This window comes from Euphorbia lathyris, chromosome 3, assembly GCF_963576675.1.
Source record: "Euphorbia lathyris chromosome 3, ddEupLath1.1, whole genome shotgun sequence".
Lineage (NCBI taxonomy): Eukaryota > Viridiplantae > Streptophyta > Magnoliopsida > Malpighiales > Euphorbiaceae > Euphorbia > Euphorbia lathyris.
In genome coordinates, this window is record NC_088912.1 from 40,387,916 (window position 1) to 40,410,881 (window position 22,966).

Genomic DNA, 22,966 nt, shown 5'->3' on the forward strand with positions numbered 1-22,966 from the left:
CCGCGGGTTCGAGATTCACTATCGCGGCCCGGTAAATTTTCTTACTTCTTGCTTTCGTTCGTGTCCTCGACTTGGCGCTTTCGATTTACGTCGTCTTTGACTCCTTTTGAAGGGTTTTTCTTTTGTTTTAGATCCTTTTTCGTTCCTACTTGGATTTTACCAAATATTTAGGTACCTTGCAATAAAGAAAGATATTTGAAAGTAAAAGTACTCTAAATAGATATAAATAACATAAATTCGTAACAATATTGATGTAAATATTAATGATATTTTAGGTATATTTTGGGCTTAACAACAATGTTATGCTCGTATATGAAATTAATCATTACATCCATAAGAGGTCGAATAGACGCTCAGGTATTGCTACTCTCAAACTTGATATGTCTAAAGCTTATGATCGTATTGAATGGAATTTTTTGGAATTGATGATGCTCCGTTTGGGTTTCTCTGTGAATTGGGTTAATCTGGTTATGCAATGTGTCTGGAAAGTCAAATATGTTGTGGTTAACGATAATCAGACTAGTGAGGAAATCATTCCCGAAAGGGGCCTTCGTCAGGGTGACCCCATTTCTCCGTATCTCTTTATTATCTGTGTAGAAGGACTGTCACTAGCTCTACACAATCTTGAGCTACATGGGCAAATCCATGGTTGTAAAATTGCTCGCAATGCTCCATCAATCACCCATTTACTGTTTGCAGATGACAGCTATTTGTTCTTCAAAGCAAACGGATCAGAAGCAACTGCAATTAAACTCTGTCTGGAGGAGTATGAGAAGGTGTCGGGTCAGAAGATCAATTTTAATAAATCCTGCATTACTTTTAGTAGAAGATGTCCGGAGGCCAGCTGAAATCTGACAAGCTCCATTCTCGGAGTTCCAATCTCAAATGTGCCTGGCAAATACCTGGGATTACCTTCAGTTATTGGTCAGAATAAAGCACAAGTTTTTGCATACATATCTGATATGGTGGATTCAAGGCTGAGAAGCTGGAAATCTAAGTTTCTGTCACGTGCAGGTAAGGAGATACTGATAAAGTTTGTTCTTCAGGCGTTGCCCTCCTATGTTATGAGTTTATTTTTGTTACCAGAAGGCATGTGTAACGAGTTGGAAAGAAAGCTGAATGCCTTTTGGTGGGGTTCGAATGAAGGAGGAAAAGGCGGTATTCGCTGGAAAGCTCGACAACATTTGTGTGAAGCAAAGAAATTTGGAGGAATGGGCTTCAGAAAGCTCCATCAGTTTAACATTGCATTGCTCGCTAAACAAGGTTGGTGTTTCCTTGCTTGCTCGGACTCTCTTATTGCCCATGTGTACAAGGCAAGGTATTTCCCGGATTGTTCGTTCCTTGAAGCGGACCTCACTGATCAGCCTAGCTTCATTTGGCGAAGTGTCATAGCAGCAAAAGAACTACTGACAGTAGGAGTGCGGAAATTGGTCGGAGACGGTTCTACAATTCACGTCTGAGAGGACCCTTGGCTTCTTGACAAAGAAAATCCAATGATTGAAAGCGAGAGGCTGGTTGATCTGGATATTAGCATGGTGGCGGACCTAATTGATGTGGAAACAGTCACTTGGGATACTAATCTGATTCGAGGTGTCTTCAACGAACGGGACAGTAATCAAATTGTGCAAATTCCTCTCAGCAGGAATCGGACTGCTGACTCGTGGTTCTGGTCGGATGAGCGCAACGACATCTATACTGTAAAGAGCAGCTAAAAACATCTGACAGCAAGAGTTAAAGAGAAGTCGTCAACCTTGCAAGCTAAGGTATGGAACCTGTTATGGGTGCTTCATCTTCCTCCAAAAGCAAAAAACCTGATGTGGAGAGCTCTAACTAACTGTCTTCCGGTTATGGCTGAACTGCGATATACATCATGCGTTATTTGGTTGTTTATAGGTTCGTCAGGTCTGGCTTCGTTCCTCTGTTGGAGAAATCGGAAGATCACGGGCGGACGTAATGGATTTTTGGTTGGCGGTGTCTACAAAACCGAGACAGCAGCTGGAGGTGGTGGTAATGCTGTGCTGGAAGATCTGGCTCAACAGAAACGAGCTTATTTGGCAACAGAAACTAGCACCTGCAGCAATCGTGTACGAAGGAGCTGTAGTATATTTGAAGGCTTGGAAGGAAGCTCAGAACAGGCTTTCAGCATTCGAGAATCCTTCGACTACACCTGCTGGGACAAGTAAGTGGTCCAAACCAACGTCATGCTTCCTTAAACTGAACATTGATGCTGCGTGGTCGGCAGAAACGAACAAGGCAAGCTACGGCTGTGTTGTTCGCAATGATGAGGGCGTGTTTGTTGCGGCTTGTAACGACTTCCTACCGCACACACTGGATGCCACTTTTGCCGAAGCTCTGTCAATCCGCGAAGCCCTAAGCTGGATCAAAGACAATAATTGGAGTAAGGTAATTATCGAGTCTGATGCCCAAATAGTAACTCAGTCAATGGTCCACGCATCGAAGGTAGTTTCGCCTTTTTTGTCATAATCAAAGATTGTAAGCAGGCTCTCGATAACCTCTCGGGATGCTCTTTAGTTTTTACCAGGCGCTCTGCCAATAGTTCAGCGCATATTCTTGCCAAGAATGTTATAGACAGTGACCACTGGGGTGTGTGGTATTCAATCCCACCTCTCTTCCTTTGTAATAGTCTTACCATTCATTAATTCCATTCATTCTTTCATTAAAAAAAAGTACATCAATTTGGATTATGAAAATAAAAATTAATAAATAGGAAGTATATAGTGAATTTTTACAAAAATTGAATAAATATACAAATGTGAAATTGGAAGTTGCCAATTAATCAACTTGTCGGCGTATATTCGATTAATCAACTAATTATTAATAATTAATTTTTTGGTTTGATAAGTCCAAAATGCATTTAATTTAGCATGTATAATTATGTTTGATTTCATGTAATGTATGTGTTATTTATTTTATTTTAAAAAGATTTCACGTAGGTATTTGAATTTTGTTTGCAAGGTATTAATTATTTGGAAAATGCTAAATCAGAGCAAAAATGGATTAAAATTGGGCAAGATAACAAGTTTTCAAGTAAAATCACATTTGAGAATTGGAAGTCACGTCTGAGAAGTTGAAACAATATGCACCAATTGGGCATGCTGGCGAGATTACCATAATCTCGCCAGAAACGCGCGCCTTTCTCCACCTTTCCCTCACGTGTTGCGATCGAGATTCTTGAATCTCGTACGCATCAGCGAGCAGTTCATGCATTTTTCCATCCTTATCTTCATCCAAGCGACACATCTTTTCATTCGGATCGAGGCTACTCTTCACCAACTAACATATCTTTCCAACAGACATTTTGGAGATTATAAAAGGAGGAAAAATTCTATACAAAAGAGATATAAATACACTAATTACTAGTTTGGTTCACGGAATAAATGGGTAATAGAATAGTTATTCCTAAAGAATAGATATTTCCACATTTGGTTGAATTTTTTTGGAAAGAATAGCTATTCCATGTAATCTCTATTCTTTGTTTTCATGGAATATCTATTCTTCAATTTAGCCAAGAAATAGCATATTCCTAATATTATATTTTGTAATTTACAAAATTATCCTCCATTAAATCCTCAATCTTCTCTCTAGCCAATTTCTCAAATCCTATAAATTTTGGCACACGAAAAAACGTGAACAAATGCAAAAAAAAATAAAAAAAAAATAAACACACGAAAAACACAAAACATGAATAACGTGAAAAAGTGATAAAGTATGAAATATACAACACATGAGAAATACACGAAAAATGCTAAAACAGAAAGCGTGAAAAACATGATAAACATAAAAAGGCGAAAATGAAACAAAACACGAAAACATAAAAAATACGAAAAACATAGAAAAACGCGAATAACACAAAAAAGTAACAAAATGTGAAAAATACAAAAACACGAAAAAACAAAAAAACACAATAACGTGAATAAATACGAAAAATGTGACAAAACGCGAAAAATACAAAAAAAACATGAAAAAACGTGAATAACACGAAAAGGTAACAAAATGCGAAAAATAAAAAAAAACGAAAATGCGAAAAAAAACGTGAAAAAGGGAAAAACGAAAAACTAAAACAAAAAAAAAACACAATAACGTGAATAACACGAAAACATGACAAAATGCGAAAAATCTGAAAATGGGAACAAACACGAAAAACAAGAAAACTTGAAAAATACGAAAAAACGTAAAAAACAATATGAAAATATGAAAAAACGTTATAAATGCATTTTTCACATTTTCATGTTTTAACTTTTTCGTGTTTTTATATTTTTCTCTTTTTTGACATTTTTGTAGTTTTTCCACCTTTTTCATGTTTTTAATATTTTTTTTTTACTTTTTGTGATTTTCATGATTTTCGTGTTTTCCATTTCACGTTTTTTTATGTTTTGTGATTATTATTTTTTCATTTTCTTGTTTTCATGGATTTTTTTTTTCTATTTTTACGTTTTCATAGCTTTTCACGTCTCTACATTTTTTTTGTGTTTTCATGTTTTCATGTTTTAACATTTTCGTGTTTTTATATTTTTCGCTTTTTCATGTTTTTAATATATTTTTTACTTTTCGTGATTTTCATGATTTTCGTGTTTTCCATTTCACGTTTTTTATGTTTTGTGATTTTTTTTACATTTTCTTGTTTTCATGGGTTTTTTTTCTGTTTTCATAGCTTTTCACGTCTCTATATTTTTTTTATGTTTTACCGTTTGCAATTTTTTTTATGTTTTTGCATAGGAAGATGAAAAACGATACGTTCGATTGCATAAGAAGAAAGAAAAAAAAAGAAAGAGAAAGAGAAAGATGAAAATGAAATAATAATGAAAAATAGTTTCGGTTTACATAATAAAAAGAAGGGAAGAGAGAGAGGAAGATAAAACGATTGGAAGAAAAGAAGATGAAATGTTTTAGGATATTTTAGAAAAATCACACACAAATAATTTAAATATATAATATATTGGGTAATTGATCAAATAGGTAAATGAATAATTTAATCCAATTTTATAATTTTTAATCTAATACAATTAAACATCGGAAACTTGTGTGTGTATTACCTTTAGATATTTTCTCAAAACCAGCATTATTACTTTATTATTCGGAAAATCCAAGTAAAATAATGAAAAATAATAAGATGTTTCTGAAAGAAAGAAAAAAATATTTAGAATTTAAATTTAATTAGTATTTTTTAAAGCAAAATTTAATTAGTTTGGAAAATATTGATGAGTTTTCAACCAAAAAAATTAATAATTTAAAGGAGGCAATAAAAGAAGAAACAGTAAAGCTGAGTTTGAGGGGAGTCAGTCTGAGGTCGTCAGAATGCGTTTTCGTTTCGGATTTCTTTAATTATTTATATTTTTTAAAACTCAAATACTATAATTAATCATTGATAAACAGATTTAATCTTGACCGACTCAATTAAGGTATTAGTGTTTGTTCTATTAGACAACAAAGATCGCATTTTTTTCATTTCGTTCAAGATTTTGCTTTAAAATGGAGCTCATAATAAAGATTATTCTTCATTAGAAGTCTAGTTAAACATTTTATCCATTATGAGACTTGTTTAACTAGGTTCGAAATCGAAAGGCTAGCTTCCAGTTTCAATTTACAAGGAAATCGAAACTCGTCTTCCGGTTTCTCAACTTTATTTTCATTTAAAATATATTTTTTTTACTTCAAAGCGGTGGCTTTCGCTTTTTCAAAATTTTTATTGTAAAATTTTAAAATAGTCCCTCTATATTTTTAAAATTTTTAATTTAACTTCAATCTTCAACTATTTATTTTAAAATTCATTAATTAAACATTTTCTTACCAAATTAGTTAGTAGTAAATACCTAATTCGGTTAAAAATATTTTATTCTTTTAAAGGTAAGTTTGAAATTATATTTTTGATAATTTAAATTACGGTTTTTACAGTTTCTTTATAGTCACATTACGGTTTGAAATATGATTTTTGCAATGCGAACATTTAACTTTCACTTCAAATATTTAACTGTCACTTCGAACAGTTTAAATACCAGTTTGAAATGGTTTAACTGTCACTTCGAACAATTTAAATTGCAGTTTGAAATGGTTTAACTGTCATTTTGAACCGTAACTTTTTGGTGACGTTTGAAATTACAGTTCAAAGTGACAATTAAATAACAGTTAAACCACTTCGAATCGTAATTTCAAACGTCACTGAAAAGTTACGGTTCGAAGTGACGGTTAAACCATTTCAAACTGTTCGAAGTGACAATTAAATGTTCGCAGTGCAAAAATCATATTTCAAACCGTAATGTGACTATAAAGAAACTGTAAAAACCGTAATTTAAACTATCAAAAATATAATTTCAAACTTAAAAGAATAAAATATTTTTAACCAAATTAGGTATTTACTACTAACTAATTTGGTAAGAAAATATTTAATTAATGAATTTTAAAATAAATAGTTGAAGGTTGAAGTTGAATTAAAAGTTTAAAAAATATAGAGAGATTATTTTGAAATTTTACAATAAAAATTTTGAAAAAGCAGAGGCCACCGCTTTGAAGTAAAAAAAAATATTTTAAATAGAAACCGGAAATAAAAAAACTAAAAAGTTGTTAGCTTCCGGTTTCCTTACAAATTGAAACCGGAAGCTAGCCTCCGATTTCGAACCTAATTAAATAAGCTCTACAGTAGACAAAATGTTTAATTATGCTCCTAATGAAGAATAATTTTCATTATGAGCTTCATTTTGGGGCAAAATCCAATTAATCAATGATGTTTTTTATGCTTATTTTGTTTTTGATAAATTACTTTGTTTTTGTACCATTGGATGAGCTTACTTTGTCAAAGTTCATCACTATCCAATGGTGGAAAAAATAAAACAAGGCTTACTTTGTCAAAAATAAAGTAAGCATAGCCTAACCCTCAATCAACAATATTATTTGGGGTGTCTTCTATGGTTACTTTGTTTTTGACAAAGTAAGTCTTACTTGGTCAAAACACACAAAGTAAGGCTTATTTGTTAAAAACAAAGTAAGCATAGTCTAACCATTTGGGATAAGATGCAAAAAAATACTCGTAGCGTTCATAATTTAGAGTAATTTTATTCCTAATGTTTAAAATTGTACAATTTTACCTCTAACATTGACAACCAATAGCAATTTTACTCATAATATTGTCAATGTGGATTAATTTAAGAAATAATAATCAAAATGTCTTATCGGTTATGAATCTCACCATCTACACTTCACATTTGAATCATTTTATCACTAATTAGTAACAAACTATAAATATATGATTAGATGTTAAATTTTTTATTAGAAAATTTTAAGAAATATACTGTCTATTATATGAGTTGGATAAAAAAAATTCAAAAAAATTCATGTAATTTATAAATATTAATTTTCAGTTCTATTATTAAATCATAAAAAAATATGAAATCTTTTTTTAAAATGAAATGATGTGAAATTGGTGCAGAATAAGGAACAAAATATACATGTTTTATGATTATTTTTCAAATTGACCCAACTTGACAACATTAGGGATAAAATTGCTCTAGACTACCAATATTGAAAGTAAGGATAAAATTGCTCCTGACTATAAATGTTAGAGGTATTTTTGCACCTTACCCCATCTTATTATTAGACGGAATTTGTCCAAAAAGCTTAATTAACTCTGTGAATTTATATATTATCTCATTAACCCTTTAAATTTGTTTATTACGTTATGATATAAAAACGCTACAAAAATGTATAAAATAGAAAGATAATTTGTTTTAAAAATTTAGAATCACAAATTAAATTTTTATTTTTTAAGTTTTACATATTTATACAGATTTAGACAAATCAAAATGTAGATCACTATAAATAAGTTTATGACTCAAATAAATCATTGTAAGCAAATTTAAGCTTTTGTTTGAGAGCTTGGAGGTGAGAGTTAAATGATATAATGGAAATTAAAAAGTTATAAATTTAATTTCGTTTGAGAGTTTAAATATAGAGAAGAATGAAAGTTAAATTTACGTGGCAAAGATACAAAAATTAATGTCCCAACTTGAAAAATAGAGTTTGGAAGCTAAATGAATGAAGCATTTAACTTTCATTAACCTTCATCAACTCTCTAAAAACAATTCTCAAATAAAATTAGAGTTAAATACATGAATATCATAACTAAGTACAAAATTACAACTAAGTCATATCACCAAACTTAATTCTTAATATATCATTATTCTCTATATATTATGATTTTACATTATAATTTAAAAATTCTATACTCCAATTCATAAATCATAAACTTTATAAAGTATATTCTAGACTTTTAATTTATAAATTATAATCCTTAAAATATATTAAAAGTATTGATTTTACTAGTTTGACATAATCCAAAATTATGACTTATATTGTTATAAATAATTTTTAAAAAATAAATTTCTGTGTAATTTATAATTTATAAATTCTAATCCTTTAAATATATTAAAAGTGCTGATTTTACTAGTTTAACCTAATCCAAAATTATGACTTAATATAATTGTAAATAATTTTTAACAAATGAATTTCTGTGTAATTTATGTGATATTTACTTTTCATTATTTTCCTTTTACACTTTCTCTCAAACAAATCCTCAGAGATTAATATGATATTTTAAATGTTGACCTGGACTCTTAGACCCCGTTTGGTAAAATGTAATGGGCTTCGTAATGGAATGATCATTACATTCAAGGCCCATCACCATGTTTGGTTGCATGTTGCAAATTTGTTGTAATGGAATGAGAAAACCATTAGTTAAATTTTGTTCAACAACTTTTGTAATTCCCATTACATAGAAAAATGATTAGAATTCCCATTACATCCAAAGCATGTAATTCTAATTTCTATTTTTAAAGCTCAATCTAACCTTTCATTTATCAAATCTCACATCTTATCATTATTAAAAACACAAAAAGAGAAAAACATGAAAAATTAAAAACGCAAAAAAAAAACGCAAAAAATGAAAAAATAATGGGAAACCGGAAAAAAAACAAAAACCGGTGAAAATGGAAACTAAAAAACGAAAAACTCATTAATTTATTGATTTCAGTTATATAATTTTGTATTTGATTTCGATTCAATTTTTTTTTTCATTTTTCGTGTTTTATGCTTTTCACGTTTTTCTCATTTTCATGTTTTCATGTTGTTCGTTTATTATAATTATAATTATATAAATAAAATTTTATAATTACATTTAATTAGGAAAACATAAGTATTGTAATGGTCATTACATTCTATCATTTTGTTTTTATTTGTCAACCAAACATTGTAATAGAATCATCATTCCATTACATTCCATTACAAATTTGATTATATTACAACTTTGATTACATTACATTGCATTACGGCATATCAAACGGACCCTCAATGAATTATTTTAACTTACCAATTGCTCGGGCTCTTGATGTATTAAACCTTATTATTATTATTATTATTATTATTATTTTGATCAGATTATTATTATTATTATTATTATTATTATTATTATTATTATTAATAAAAGTGAACGGCGGTAAATGCAAAATAGAAAACAGAAGATCTCACCGGAATAGAATAATTGTATGAACAAAGACAAATTTTGGAGCCAAAATATTCTCAGATCCGTCGCCGTCAATTGACGTCTCTTCCTCCCACTCATTAATCAATTTCTTTCCCTTCTGCTCTCACTCCCATTCCTCCTCTCGCTGTCACTGAAGAGTGTTAAAACCTCTGCCTCTGCATCTCTGAAAGAGAAAGCCTCCACACATTACCGCCATTTTAACCAAAGTGAGTACATTTCATTTTCTGTGGCGCCTCGAAAGCGTTTTCTCCAATGATTTTAATTTGGTATTGATATGTGGAATATTTAATTACCGTAATAAGAATGGCATTCTTTGGCAAATTAGAAAAGCAAAAAGAATCTATACTCAGACGATGAAACTGAAATTTTATCTTTCTTACGTTACAATGTTTTTTTTTCTTCTTCAAATTTTTGGTTGATTTTTGCATACTAGTGAAATCTGATGACCTCAAATGCTGGTGATTAAGTTAAAATGTCTGGATTTATAAATGTTTGAGGATTTTGCTTGGTAAAGTGTACTTTGTGTTTGGTTCGTGTGAAAATGCTGCAAAACATTGAGCAAAGTACGACTGCGTGTGAGGGAAATGCCAGTTTACTGGCTTCTATGGCCTTCATGAATTGTTTTAGATATTTTATCTAGAAATAATAATCAGAATTAAGTTATGTCTGGATGAATATATATCTGTAATATCTCTCTCTCTCTCTCTCTTACTTCTTTGGACTGCTCTCTTTGAAATGTTAATTACCAGAAGGTTTTAGCGGGGTATTAGGGTGAGTCTTGCAGATTTTGACGCATCTAGGCCTGCCTTGATGTTTGAGGGCAGTCATTGTAAAGCTGAAGAATTTGATCATTTTGTTTTATTTTATTTGTACCATTTTGAAGCAAATTTCTCAATCACTTAGGGAAAATTTGTGATGTGATATTTCAGGTGGAAGCAGTGACAACAATGTATTGGGGTTCAATGTCAACATTGGCTAAAGATAGAGTTTAATTTATTTCTGCAGAACAAACACCTGTTAACTTTAGAGTTTCTATGCGTTGCAAATGATTACTCATGAACAAGATCCTGATGTTGTTCAGTGGGGTCTCCAGTTGTTTGAGAGCAATCCCTATTCTACTTATGTGTATTGTGGCACTAATACACAAGATGATATAAATTATTATGCTGGGCAGCATTTCAAGGATGAGTATTATGACACGAAATGTTCCAATATAGAGGATGATGAGCTTCTTGCACACACTCTTCAAGAAAAATTATCACAACTCTCAGTTGCAGAAGCCCTGGATTCTCCACAAGAAGTGGATGATCAATTGCAAGGTTCTTCAGTCCAACTAGATTGGCATGCCCAATCTATTGAGGATTATGGTGATGGTAGATGTTAAAAATTAGAATGCAAATCTAAATACTTGTTTGGTTGAATAAGGATGTTCTATATCCTTAATCTATTATGCTTGTTCTGTCAATAATATGTAGGGCAAGAGGGTCATAAGGAAGAAATGGATGATATGGGGCCTTCTAGTTCATGCTCTAGTCCTGAGGAAATATCTTACCCTTTGGAAGACTGGTCATATTCCATAGAGCTAGCAGAGGAGTATGCTTTTGATGGTGAAGTAGGAAAATGGTTGAACGAGATGGTCCCTATTCCTGTGAGTGCCACTTCGAAATAAAGCCACTTTTGATACCTCTATTTCAAATGGTCTCTATAGTTGTAATGGGTTCGAATCTTCAGTGCTTTACCTTCGTTAATGTGTAAGGTCATTTGCACATTTACAATTGCATCTTCGGTATACTTGTTCGATATTGTAGGATTTAATACTATGTTCTTTTAGTTTGAACCTTTCTGAGTTGTTTTAAGTTTATCTCGCTTTATGAGTTGGCATCCCGATGTTCTTTTAGTTATTTAATGTAATGATTTTTTTTTTCTGGCTATGTGAGATTGGAATTTAGTTGGCAATGGCATGAATCACTCTCTTTCTTGCCTCCAAATTAGTGTGTTCTGTGTGTGTATGTCGCTTGGTGATGACATTTTATTTGGTCCTCGGTCATCTTTTTTCCCTTACTGTGTTGAGGGTTTCTGCTTGAATTTTGATGCATGGTGTACCTTAACCTTCCTGAGATATGATTACCTTATTAGATTTTGTTTTTCTCCATTCAAAACTTCAAAAAAGTTGGTTTGCTATAAATAAATGTCTGTCATGTTTCCCCTGAAGATTGACAAATAAGTTACACAAAAAAAAAAAAAAAAAAAAAAAAAAAAGATGTATGCTTCTCTGCTAGATGTAATTGTATATCTATTGGCTTCTTAATTTGTTTGCTTAATTAGGCTGTTTTTTATGCTTGATATCTGAGCTTTGTGCAGCATGTTCCTCGAATCAATGGAGAAATTCCCTCAATTGATGAAGCAACATTAGATCATCAAAGGCTATTAGACAGGTGGTTCCTCTTTAATTTTGGATAGTGCTTGCTCTCTAAATTGGTTCTTAGATCGTGACTTATTCTTTGACAAATGTTTTATGGGCTTCTCATGTTTTGTTTATATAATTGTTGGTTTTTTAGATTCATTGGTGATAAACGTCATATTGTCATGACCCTTGAAATGGATTTTTCTTCAGATTGCTGGTGTATGATTTGGTTGAGCGTAAAGTTCAAGGAGATGGTAATTGTCAGGTCAGCTTTGTTATCTCGGAGCAGTCCTTATTCTTGTAATGTCTGATTGCTTGTATAATAGAAGCATTGGTGATATATTCTTGGAAATTTTCCTCATATTATACCATCATTGACACTATATGTCATTCAGAACAAGGGACCAGTAATTCTATCTTCTTGTGGAAGGTTAAATCGACCCCTGGCAGCATTTGAAGTTCAAGTTTATTAAGTATTTGAAAAATAGATTTTTCGTTATTTTATGATACAGCAAAAATACAACTACTTAGTATTTATATTCACTCTTTTAGCTAAATTACAAGACTGACAAATCTAATATCCTCAACTCAATTGCTTTCTTTAAACTCTAGTAAATCCCTAGCTTCTAGCTCTCAAAATATTTACAAAAATAGACTAAGATTTTAACAGCTTACCAGAATAATTTCAGGTTTTGATTCCTACATTTCCCTCAAGCTGGCTTTGAATATATATGGTTTGCGCGGTTTGTATATTAGCTTATAAAAAATTGCCTCTTTATGAAGTCCCTTGGTAAACAAAACTGCTACTTGATTTGATGTAGGAAGTTTTGGCATACAAACTAGTATAGTTTATAACTATGTTTGATGAGTTACTTCCACATATTTGGTTTTATCATGTAGGAGATTATGTGCAGAAGCAAACCTTTTCGTCACAAACTTTTAGGACTTGAATAACTGGTATTTTTTAATCTTCGATATCCTCTTAAATCAAATTACCTCATAAATCTCAGGAGTAGCTTTCCCGAACTTTGCTTCTGCACTATTTCGAGCTACATCACTTTGTTTCAACTCCACCATCTTATAAGATTTCCTACCTTTATAGCATCTAATCTAAGGGACTAAAACTTAAGCACCTGTCAATTTTGCTACTTACCTGATCCACATCATAGAGTTCCACTTGTAAATGACTCATTTTGGCAGATAATTATCGCTCCCAAGAGTTCCAGTTAGGTACCTGAAGAAGATCCTCAAAACAGTATCCTAATGTTTTTCATTTAGGAGAGTGAATCAATTCAGTCACCATATTAACAAAAAAAGGAATTATCAGGTCTGGTGTAACCAAATATATCAAATTGCCTACAGAAATCTAGCTCTGTAGCTACCATTTGTTCAAATTCGCTCACTATATGGAGTTTCTACAACTTACACCCTAAATTCCAGTTTCTCCAAACAAACTCATATTCTCTTTCAGAAACAAGAAGTTCCTTTCTTGATTGCAAATTCCATTCCCTGAAATATTTCAATTCATCCAGGTCTCTGATTCAAATATATTAACTATAATTTTCTTTTAAATCTTTCTGGCTCTCACTATCATCTCCAATGGACATTATCATCTGCATAGAGAGTCTGCACAACCTTTTTTCCTTCATGAGGATGCTTAAAGAACAATGTATTGATATCTTGGCTTTGGTTGTACCCAACTTCTTCACATCATTCCAAATCTTTCAAACCACACATAAGGATATTGTTCAAGTCCATATAAGAACATTATCAGCCTGAATACTTCAGCATTTCCTGGTTTCTTTCAGTTCCCAAGTGGAGGTTTCATAAAAACTTATTCAAGATTGTTATTCATTAGGAGAATATTTGAGTCTATATATGGATATAGGCATCATCAGCCTGCTTAGTCCATTTCATTCCCAAGTGGAGGTTCCGTGAAAACTTCTTCAAGGTTGTTATTGAAGAAAGCATTCTTTACATCTAATTTATGTATATGTGAATTAAAAGTTGCTGCCAGAGAGAGTAGAACCCAGGTGGAATCAATCTTTGTTAATGGACCAAAAGTCTCATGATATTTGTTACTCCCTCCATTCCTTTTTATAAGTCATTCTAGCAATTGAGTTTTTTTCCAAAATATAAGTCTTTCTAGGATTCCAATGCTTATTGTCCAATAGTGACATGAGAGAGAATTATTTTTTGTATTGGTACATGTGTTTTTTAATATTCCAATGCTTATTGCCCAATAGTGACATGAGAGAGAATTTTTTTTAGTTAACCAATATATTTCTTAATTTGTGTGAAATACCCTAGAATGACTTATATAATGGAATGGAGGGAGTACCATAAGTCTGGTGAATCATTTTAGAAACAAATCTAGCTCTTTATCTTACTAGAAAACCATTCGCCCTACATTTAATAGTGAAGGACCGTTTTTATCCAACTGTCTTCTCCTCCTTGGTAAATTGATGCTTTAAAAAAAATAGAATCATAAGGGCCTGCACCTCATCTATTATAATGACTTTTTTTTCAATCAGTTCAAGTGCTTTGATGTTTCTAGGGATAGATAAGTTTGAAATTTTTGAGATAAGGTGTTACAATTACTTGACAACCTATTGTAGGACAGATATTTGTCTATAGGATGTGTAGCACATGGTTGAATCCCTTTCCTATTGGCTATGGGAACATAAACTATCTGACTTACCAACATCTTTTGGAATGGCAAAGTTTAATATAGGCTAAGAAAGATAAAAAGAACCACATGGTTGAAGAGTATTGGGTTCAGGATCAGGATTTTGGGGTTGGGATTCATCTTGTGCCAAGAGAGGTTGTTCTCTACAATGAGGAAGCATTCTTGTATATACTTTAGCTCTATTATAGGATTTTCACCTTGTAATGTATTTCCACAGTGAGGGTGAGCCTTGGTGCAACGGTAAACGTTGTTGTCGTGTGACTGAGAGGTCACTGGTTCGAGTCATAGGAGCGGCCTCTTGCCAAAAAAAAAAAAAAGGGCAGGGGAAGGCTTGCCCACAATACACCCTTGTGGTGGGACCCCTCCCCGGACCCTCGCTTAGCGGGGACGCGTAGTGCACCGGGCCGCCCTTTAATGTATTTCCACAGTAAATTTTGAGATACTTTTGGCACCGGATTAACATTTAGTTGTACAGAATTTTTAGAATTTGTTTCATTTGCCTTTACGTGCTTCCCCTCAAGATGTATTTTGGTTAAAACTTAAGAGGGCTCACTGTTCAATAAACTATATATTCATGTTGACATGGATTTTTATTCTATATGTTTATTATTAATGTGACAGGATTAGAACAATTAATACCCTTACGATTAGATGCATACTTAATGAGTAAAATTTTTTGTACTCCTCTCTACTATCAAGCTTTGGCTGATATGTGTCTCAGGTGTATGGAGAAACACAGTACATCCAAACACTTTGAGAAGTAAAATTTGAAACAAGTTTGTTTTGGGAAGAAGACTTGTGAAACATTTTGAGCGTGTTTCCTGATTTAGAACACAAGAAGTGATTCTACTTGTCAAGTATGCTGCTGCCGAAACAGTTTGCCCCTAAACTTGTTTTGGAACATTGATAGGAACATTTAATTCCCTACTAACTTCTGAAAGCTGGGAATTTTCTTTTTAAGTTAGACTGTTTTGTTAGGGTGTCTTTAGAAGAAGATTGATGTTGATTCCTTTTTGGTCAAAAAAAGTCTCAATAAAACAATCTTTCGCATTATGTTCCTAGAATATCAATCTAACTTTCAAGTTGATTCTTAGCTTGTCTGGAAATCCTTGCATAATTTTCAACATCATTTTTTTGTTGCATTAAATAATTAAATTCAGGTATGGTCATCTGTAAAAGTAAAACATCATCTCTTTCCAGTTATGGAAGGCTCTTAGCTTAATTTTTCAGGTTCCAAATTTCTAGTTTTCCATGAAGTTCTCAGCAATTTAACGGAGATTGTGAGCTCAAGTGTACAATCACAAGAAGCATCCTGCTTGTCCTCAAGTTTGCAAATGTTCACCTTATAACCACTACTTCTGTAACTAAATTTGAATGAATGGGTCACCTTTTTTCCCAGCATTGCCTTTCTCCTATTCTCTTCTCTCTTACTTTGGCAAATTCATGGATGGAAGTGGCCCCTGCACAATTTTTGTAACCCTTCACTAAACTTGGAAGAAAACAAAATTTATGAAGGAGCTGTCGATAATGAGCTCCATTTCTAGATTTTCCTAGTCGTACTCATTAAACAAATCAAGGTCCTACTATAACCATTAAAAAGTTATTGAAAATATATTTTTTTTTTTTTGATGAAAAAGTTATTGAAAATCTTGATCTCTATATCATTTTCTTTCTTGATTTTTCTGAGTATATGCTGATAAGTATTCTGGCGGTTGAGTTGCTCTCATTTCATCCTCCATAGAATTAACCTGTACGCGTTCCCAAGTGGCATATTCTCCATCATTTTTATCAGGTGCAGTCTTTTCTACAACCACGATTGTACATATGGATAGGTTGGGATCAGCACGGGAAGTTATTTCCATTAGTTGAGTAGAGGTAATTTGTACTAATTATGGCTTATTAGCAAGTTGTGAAGAGTTTTCTGTGGAATTGGAAGAAGAAATTTCAGACATAATGATCTTTTGTGCTGCTAGGAAAAACAGAAAATGGCCAGAAAAAGAAAACCTAGTTGTTTGAGTTGGAACCACTCTTGAATATCACGAAGTCTTTGAAGAAAAGAGTTCTTCTAGTTTCGTTATACAAAAACATACAGCCCCTTGTATTTATAATTATACTCGTCTAACCTACAGGACTAGTACTGATGCTAGTTTCCTTCCTTAGTAAATTCCTAACTTGTACGTAATAGAATATCTGAAAAACTATATGGATTTAATCCCTGTTGCGAGAATAATTTGGAGTTCACTTATGAATGTGGCCTGTTCTATAGTGTTTGCTTGAAGTGGTCAGCCTAAGAGATGTTTATCTGAACATGTGGTTGTTTCATAAACTTCACTATTCCACCTGCAACATCTCATTTTAGATGGCTGTATGATAGAGAATATTATTATATATAACAGGGCAATACATATTTTTGTGTTTTGTGTATGTTTCCATGGGTTTTGAAAGATTTTGGAAAATATTTATTTGATTTCCTCTTTTTTGTTGCTTGATGGTTATGTGCATCACTTGTCATGTTTTTGCCATGATATGATATCAAATCCGAGTAAAAAGTCTCATATCAATGTAGTGGGAACCTATATTGCTGACGTTGGGAAGAAGAATGCTAAATGAAGATAGGGTTTGATAATTGTAAGTCTATAATTGAATGCCTGAAAGAAGCTGTCATTTCTAGTCAGCCTACAATAACTGGTCATTCACATTGATGAAATCAATGTCAATTCATGAATCTGGTTAATCATATAGAATTCAATTGCAAAATAAAAATTATGCAGCCAAATCTCTTCATTTGAAATCTTTCATCCAAACAAAATAGAACATTTCTATAAATTGAAGCTGATGCCATATTTCATTTATTCTTTTGCGTCTAGCAGTTTCATTCCATTAAATGCTCGAACTAGTTTTTTTCCCCTTATTTGGTTGCTTGATATTATGGCCTCTGTTGAGCTTTAAATGGTAACGAGTTACATAGTTGTGAAAGATATAAAAAAAAATTGCTCTCTCTTTTGGTATGTGCATATTTTCTCTTGATCATGTTTCTTTTACTTTAGTTATTATCTGCTTGAGATTCAACTCTAAGTGGCTTGAGTACTTGCTAGATACTTTTGTGCGTCACTGTATGCTTTTCACATCTGATATTTTTAATGATGTCTCCAGTTTCGTGCTCTCTCAGACCAATTTTATCTAACTCCGGAGCACCATGAATTTGTGAGACAACAAGTTGTACATCAGGTTAGCCATTCTTGTTACTGAAAATTCGTTGGTCGGTTCGGTACAATTTCACCAATGATATTGCTTTTGGGCTTGTGTTCCAATGAATTATCAGCTCAAGTCGTATCCTGAGACATACGAGGGTTATGTTCCCATGGCTTATGGTGACTATTTGGAGAAGATGTCCATGTATATCTCTGTTCCTTTCTATTAACTTGTTAATTTTGTTTGGAGTAAAAATTGATCTTGGTTTTGCTGTAATGTTTTTTAATATAGGAGTGGTGAATGGGGTGATCATGTCACTTTGCAGGCTGCTGCGGACTCGGTATGCTTTAGAAACCTTTGTCTTAGACCTTTTCTCCTCATAATTTCTAATTGTTCTACGATGCTATTTTATTTTGTAGTTCTTATAGGTACCTTGACTTGCAATTTGTCATTCCAAATGTCGGATTCCAGCATTTGAAAAATGTTACATTTTCTTTGTTCCCTTTTATATCACCATCCTCATAAACTTCTGAGTGCTATGCAATTAAGGGCTTACATGCTTCTGCAAAATTGTTATTTCGTTCATAATATTTAACTGGCTATGAGAAGTATATATTGCTCATTGAAAGGGAAAACGAGTTACTAGCATTAAATTATCAGATAATTTCTACCTAAGATGAGTGTTTGAGATTGTGGATGTCAACTAGACTGGTATTTTTGGGTACTCTCTCCTACCCACCCCTAATGGGACTACTTGAACCCTATATCGCAGGGGGTATGAGACAAGATTCATATTGGCAAAAGAAAAACCCAAGACGCATATGGGTAATACCCCTCGGGTACCCTCAACTCAAACCTGGTTTCAAGTGTTGTGTTAAAGGGTTTAATTCCTAGTTGTGATTGAATTATCTATTATATTTATTTAGAACTTTAGATATAATTTTTGGATTTGAAAGTTTCTGTTATTTTTTATGTAGATTTGTGGAATGATGTCTTTGTCATTATATATATAAGGTAAATAGGATGGGTTTGGTTAATTAACTGTTATTTGTAAATTAAGTGGGACGAGAAAGGGAATTGACGATGCATTTTTAAACGAGTTTTGGATGGACGCGTAGTACATTTGCTAAACAGGCATGGGAATGGGAGGGGCTATTTTCAGGGGTACTCTACTCAGTTGCAATTCCTAGTTGAGATGCACTAATTTGATGCATTAGTTCTTTGCTTTAAGGGATAATTATTTCTGTGGGGGAATGTGTGTGGTACATTGATCAACTCACTTCTACTTTATGATTCACTGTTCCATAAAGAAATGTTGTGCAGTAGTCGAATCAATTTTAAAAGATGATGATTGTTAGTTTATATGTATAAACATATTGGTCTCTGTTCTCCCTTGTTTAAGTGAAGATCTATGTTGAAATCAATGGCCAATGATGTAGTAGTGATAAATGAAGGATATTACAGCTAAAAATCAGTGATAATGGTTGGGATGCAAGAGTGATAGATGAAGGACATTACTGCTAAACTGTACAGGTTTATGAAGTTTGATGAGTTATTTTTTACTATGATCCGATGATCTAAATATGGCAACAATTCTCTAAGGGCTTAAGACCTCGCAGATGCTTTGTTGTGGACATTCCTGTTTAACGTTTGCCATTAATTTGATGCAGTATGGTGTCAAGATAATCATTATTACATCTTTCAAGGATACTTGCTACATTGAGATCCTTCCAAATGTTCAACGTTCAAAAAGAGGTACAGTAATCAACTTTGTTCTAAAGATTTTTTTATTTTATTTTATTTTTCACTTGGAGAGAATTTCGGGAGCAATTGCACTTTGTTAAAAGTAGCATTCTGAACGAAATTATAATTTGAGTTTGAAAGGCATACCAATCAGATTGCATTTAGTTTCCTTGTCATGGACTCTTATAATATTCGATGGTTTTCTGCCTATGATCCATCAAGTAGGAAGAAATTGGTACAAAAACCTATGATTCTGCACTATGGACTCCATGTTCTTTATTTAGAATGCTAAGGAAAGACCATTTATTTTGTTTGATGTCCTTGCATATAAATTGTTTACTCATCTATCTTTTAGAACTGAGTTACTTGTCTTCCCGGTATATCCATGGCTCATAAAAGTTTGATTTGCTGTGACCATAGTTGTTAAAGGCGTGCCTGAGTGAGGCTCAAGGTCATGCGCCTAATAAATCCTAGGCAAGGCTCTGGCTGAGAAGGATTTCGCCTTTTGCACCTCACCTGGGCTTTCCTCACTCGCGTCTCTTCAGCGTTTGATTAATGATTAGGTTCTTAATTTTTTTACTGCTCTCATTAAAATTAAGGGCAAAGGAAAACAAAAAACATTTGGTTTCCGTGTAAAATGAACTTAAATATCAATTTAGTTAATAAACTGTCAAATTAGTAAAAAACATAAAAATTCCACCATATGATTTATGGTTTCGATTTTGGGAGCTGTGTGTTTGGGAGACATGTGTTTTGCCGATATGTGCGAATAATTTTTTTAAAGATAAATATGTTCTTGGTTGTAATTAGAACTTAACCGTTAATTTGAAATACTTTATTTTGTAAATAAAACATACCACAAGCCTCTACTTGCAAAATTTTAAACCATGGGTCTCTGTTTGCAAATTGGGCAAACCACATGCATTATTTTTATACTTTTCCAGTTGATTATCTCAACCACTTATCCTATTTAGTAAAGTTAAATCTAAACTGTTGATCTAAGTAAAAAAGAATAAGAAGAGATGTAAAAATAGAAGGGAGGGAAGAAGACTAAGAGACGTAAAGGAGAGGAGCTCCTTCTGCCGTGTGACACAAGAAACCAACAGAGGTCTGCTGCAGTACTAGTATCTTAGGCTCTGTTGTTAACACTTGGTGTCTTTGACGTTCAATATTATGTTTTTATTTGGTTGTCTTGTTTGTGTGGTTACAGGTGTGTTTTTTAGCTCATACTTGTGCCTTAACTACTATTAGAGTACTTATCAAATATTTATAATTAGATTTTGTATCTAATATTTTTTTCATTTTCTGCACCTTCCATTGACAGGCGCACGCCTGAGCCTTGCATCTAGGCTCCAGGACCCCTTAGTGCCTTAGTGGGCCTTTAACAACTATGGCTGCAACTTGTATTTAACTCCAAAAGTCATTATTACTGAATTAGCAGTTAGTTTGGTTCTTAATGTTATCTCTGATTTCTATTCCATTAATGATCCCATTTGTCATTATCCTGGGTCTTTTTCAATAGAAAAGAGGTACTGCTTTGAAGATTGTATGAAAATCCACCATTTGCCGTATGAAATGATCAGGATGTGTAAAATTGAGATAATATATTATTGCATAAGAGGTGAATAACCTGCTCAAATGACTAGTAATGATAGGTCAAATATTCTTTTCTTAATTTGTTCCTGAAGCATCTCTATATTTCATATTCCAACTGTTTTTAATGATTCTTCAGATATATGATATGAATTTTGTTGGTTAATATTTGTTGTGCAGTAATTCTGTTAAGCTTCTGGGCAGAGGTGCACTACAACTCCATATTTTCACGAGGAGGTAAATCTAGAATTGTATCAGTTCCACATGCCTTCAATTTACTACTGTATAATATTATTGTCTATATCCTTATAAATCTCATCGGTGAAACTGAAAAGTGGAAAATGAAGGGCTAAAATTACTTATTAAACGAGTGAAATAAGAACTGAGGATGATAGGGGTCCAAACAGCAAAATAGTTCCCCCTTGGAATGCTTATAGAACGTAAGAATACTGAGAATTTCATAAAAAGGAAAGAAGCTTTGTTGTTTTAGGGCTTGCTTTAGAAAGAAATTTTCGTATTCGAATGCGACATGTAACCTGTTGTATCATATGAGTTTTTGGCAGACTGGAAAAGTTGTGACCTTTTTGTTTCTGTTTTGGTGTAGATTGGCCAATATATGAGACGAAAAAGAAGAAGAAATGGTGGATGTTTCGAAACAAGCAAATGGAGTTGCTAGATGCATACAATGACTGTAATAATTAGGGTTAGTCTATTACATTGTGCTTTTGGTGGCAGCAGCAGCAGCTGCTTTCTAATGGGTAACTTGTTCCAGACTTTACAGAAATGAGGGAGCTCTTTCATCTTTTTGCCCTGCCTTGCTCTCCTCATTGGTGCAGCCTTAATCCACATTATTTTCTTGATCACAATCCAAATCATATTATTGATCAAGATTATATATATATATTACTCTTGGAAACATGTTACTCTATTTTATAGTTGGTTTCATGTACAATGTCAATGAGTCTCTTATGTACTTAGCTTGCGCATGCTACTTCTTTCACTTAATGATAGATTTACCTTTTCTTTTTTATTATATCAAACTCTTCTTCTACTTTACATATAGTTGTATCCAATGCGTGTTCATTCACTTACTCGACTAGAAAGTAATAAAAAGGACTAATACACCTCTTCTATTATGCACTAAAACGTATATTTAGGTTGAAACTTTAACATCGAATTTTCAAAAGTTCAAATGATTCTCTATTGCATTTAGTAACCCATTATTTCTTAATAGAATTTTTAAATGCAAAAAAATGGGACACCTTTTCAAATGTCAAAAATAAAATGTCAAGTAAATAAAGGGTATTGTTATATACCGCCCCTAATTCCGGTTCACCGCACCTTGTTGACCATATTGCCCTTCTCATGATTTTTGTTCTAAAACCTTAAAAACTCTCTCCCTTTTTCTCCCGAACATAAATCTCGGATTTTACAAAAATGGATCCAAGCATTCCCGAAGATAATGATTTCGAACACGAGGTAACATTACGATTATTAAAAACGTTAATTTTGAGTTTTAAATTTTTTTTTTCGTTGAATTTTGCCTGAACGGGTGGCGCATACTGCCCGTTCCTTAGACCGAACGGATGAACTACCCGTTCGGCCTAAGGAACGGGCAGTATGCGCCACCCGTTCCACCCATGGAACGGGTGGTATGCGCCACCCGTTCCACCGATGGAACGGGTGGTACGCGCTGCCCGTTCCACCTACGGAACGGGCAGTACGCGTTGCCCGTTTCCACCCACGGTGAAACGGGCAGCCTGCCCGTTCAGACCATTTCGGCCGAAATTGGCCC

General features: G+C 33.0%; 1 protein-coding gene across 1 annotated transcript; it reads left to right on the forward strand.

The window, feature by feature from the left end:
* Nucleotides 1–9,532: 9,532 nt before the first annotated feature.
* On the forward strand, nt 9,533–22,227 carry LOC136223996 (OVARIAN TUMOR DOMAIN-containing deubiquitinating enzyme 12-like). Its single transcript, XM_066012197.1, has 12 exons — nt 9,533–9,756; nt 10,480–10,923; nt 11,026–11,198; nt 11,912–11,985; nt 12,165–12,219; nt 17,797–17,871; nt 17,966–18,039; nt 18,127–18,175; nt 19,506–19,590; nt 21,352–21,408; nt 21,776–21,874; nt 21,944–22,227. The coding sequence occupies exons 2-11, from the start codon at nt 10,596–10,598 to the stop codon at nt 21,871–21,873; spliced, it is 1,068 nt and encodes a 355-aa protein (XP_065868269.1). The 5' UTR covers nt 9,533–9,756; nt 10,480–10,595; the 3' UTR covers nt 21,874; nt 21,944–22,227.
* Nucleotides 22,228–22,966: the final 739 nt, after the last annotated feature.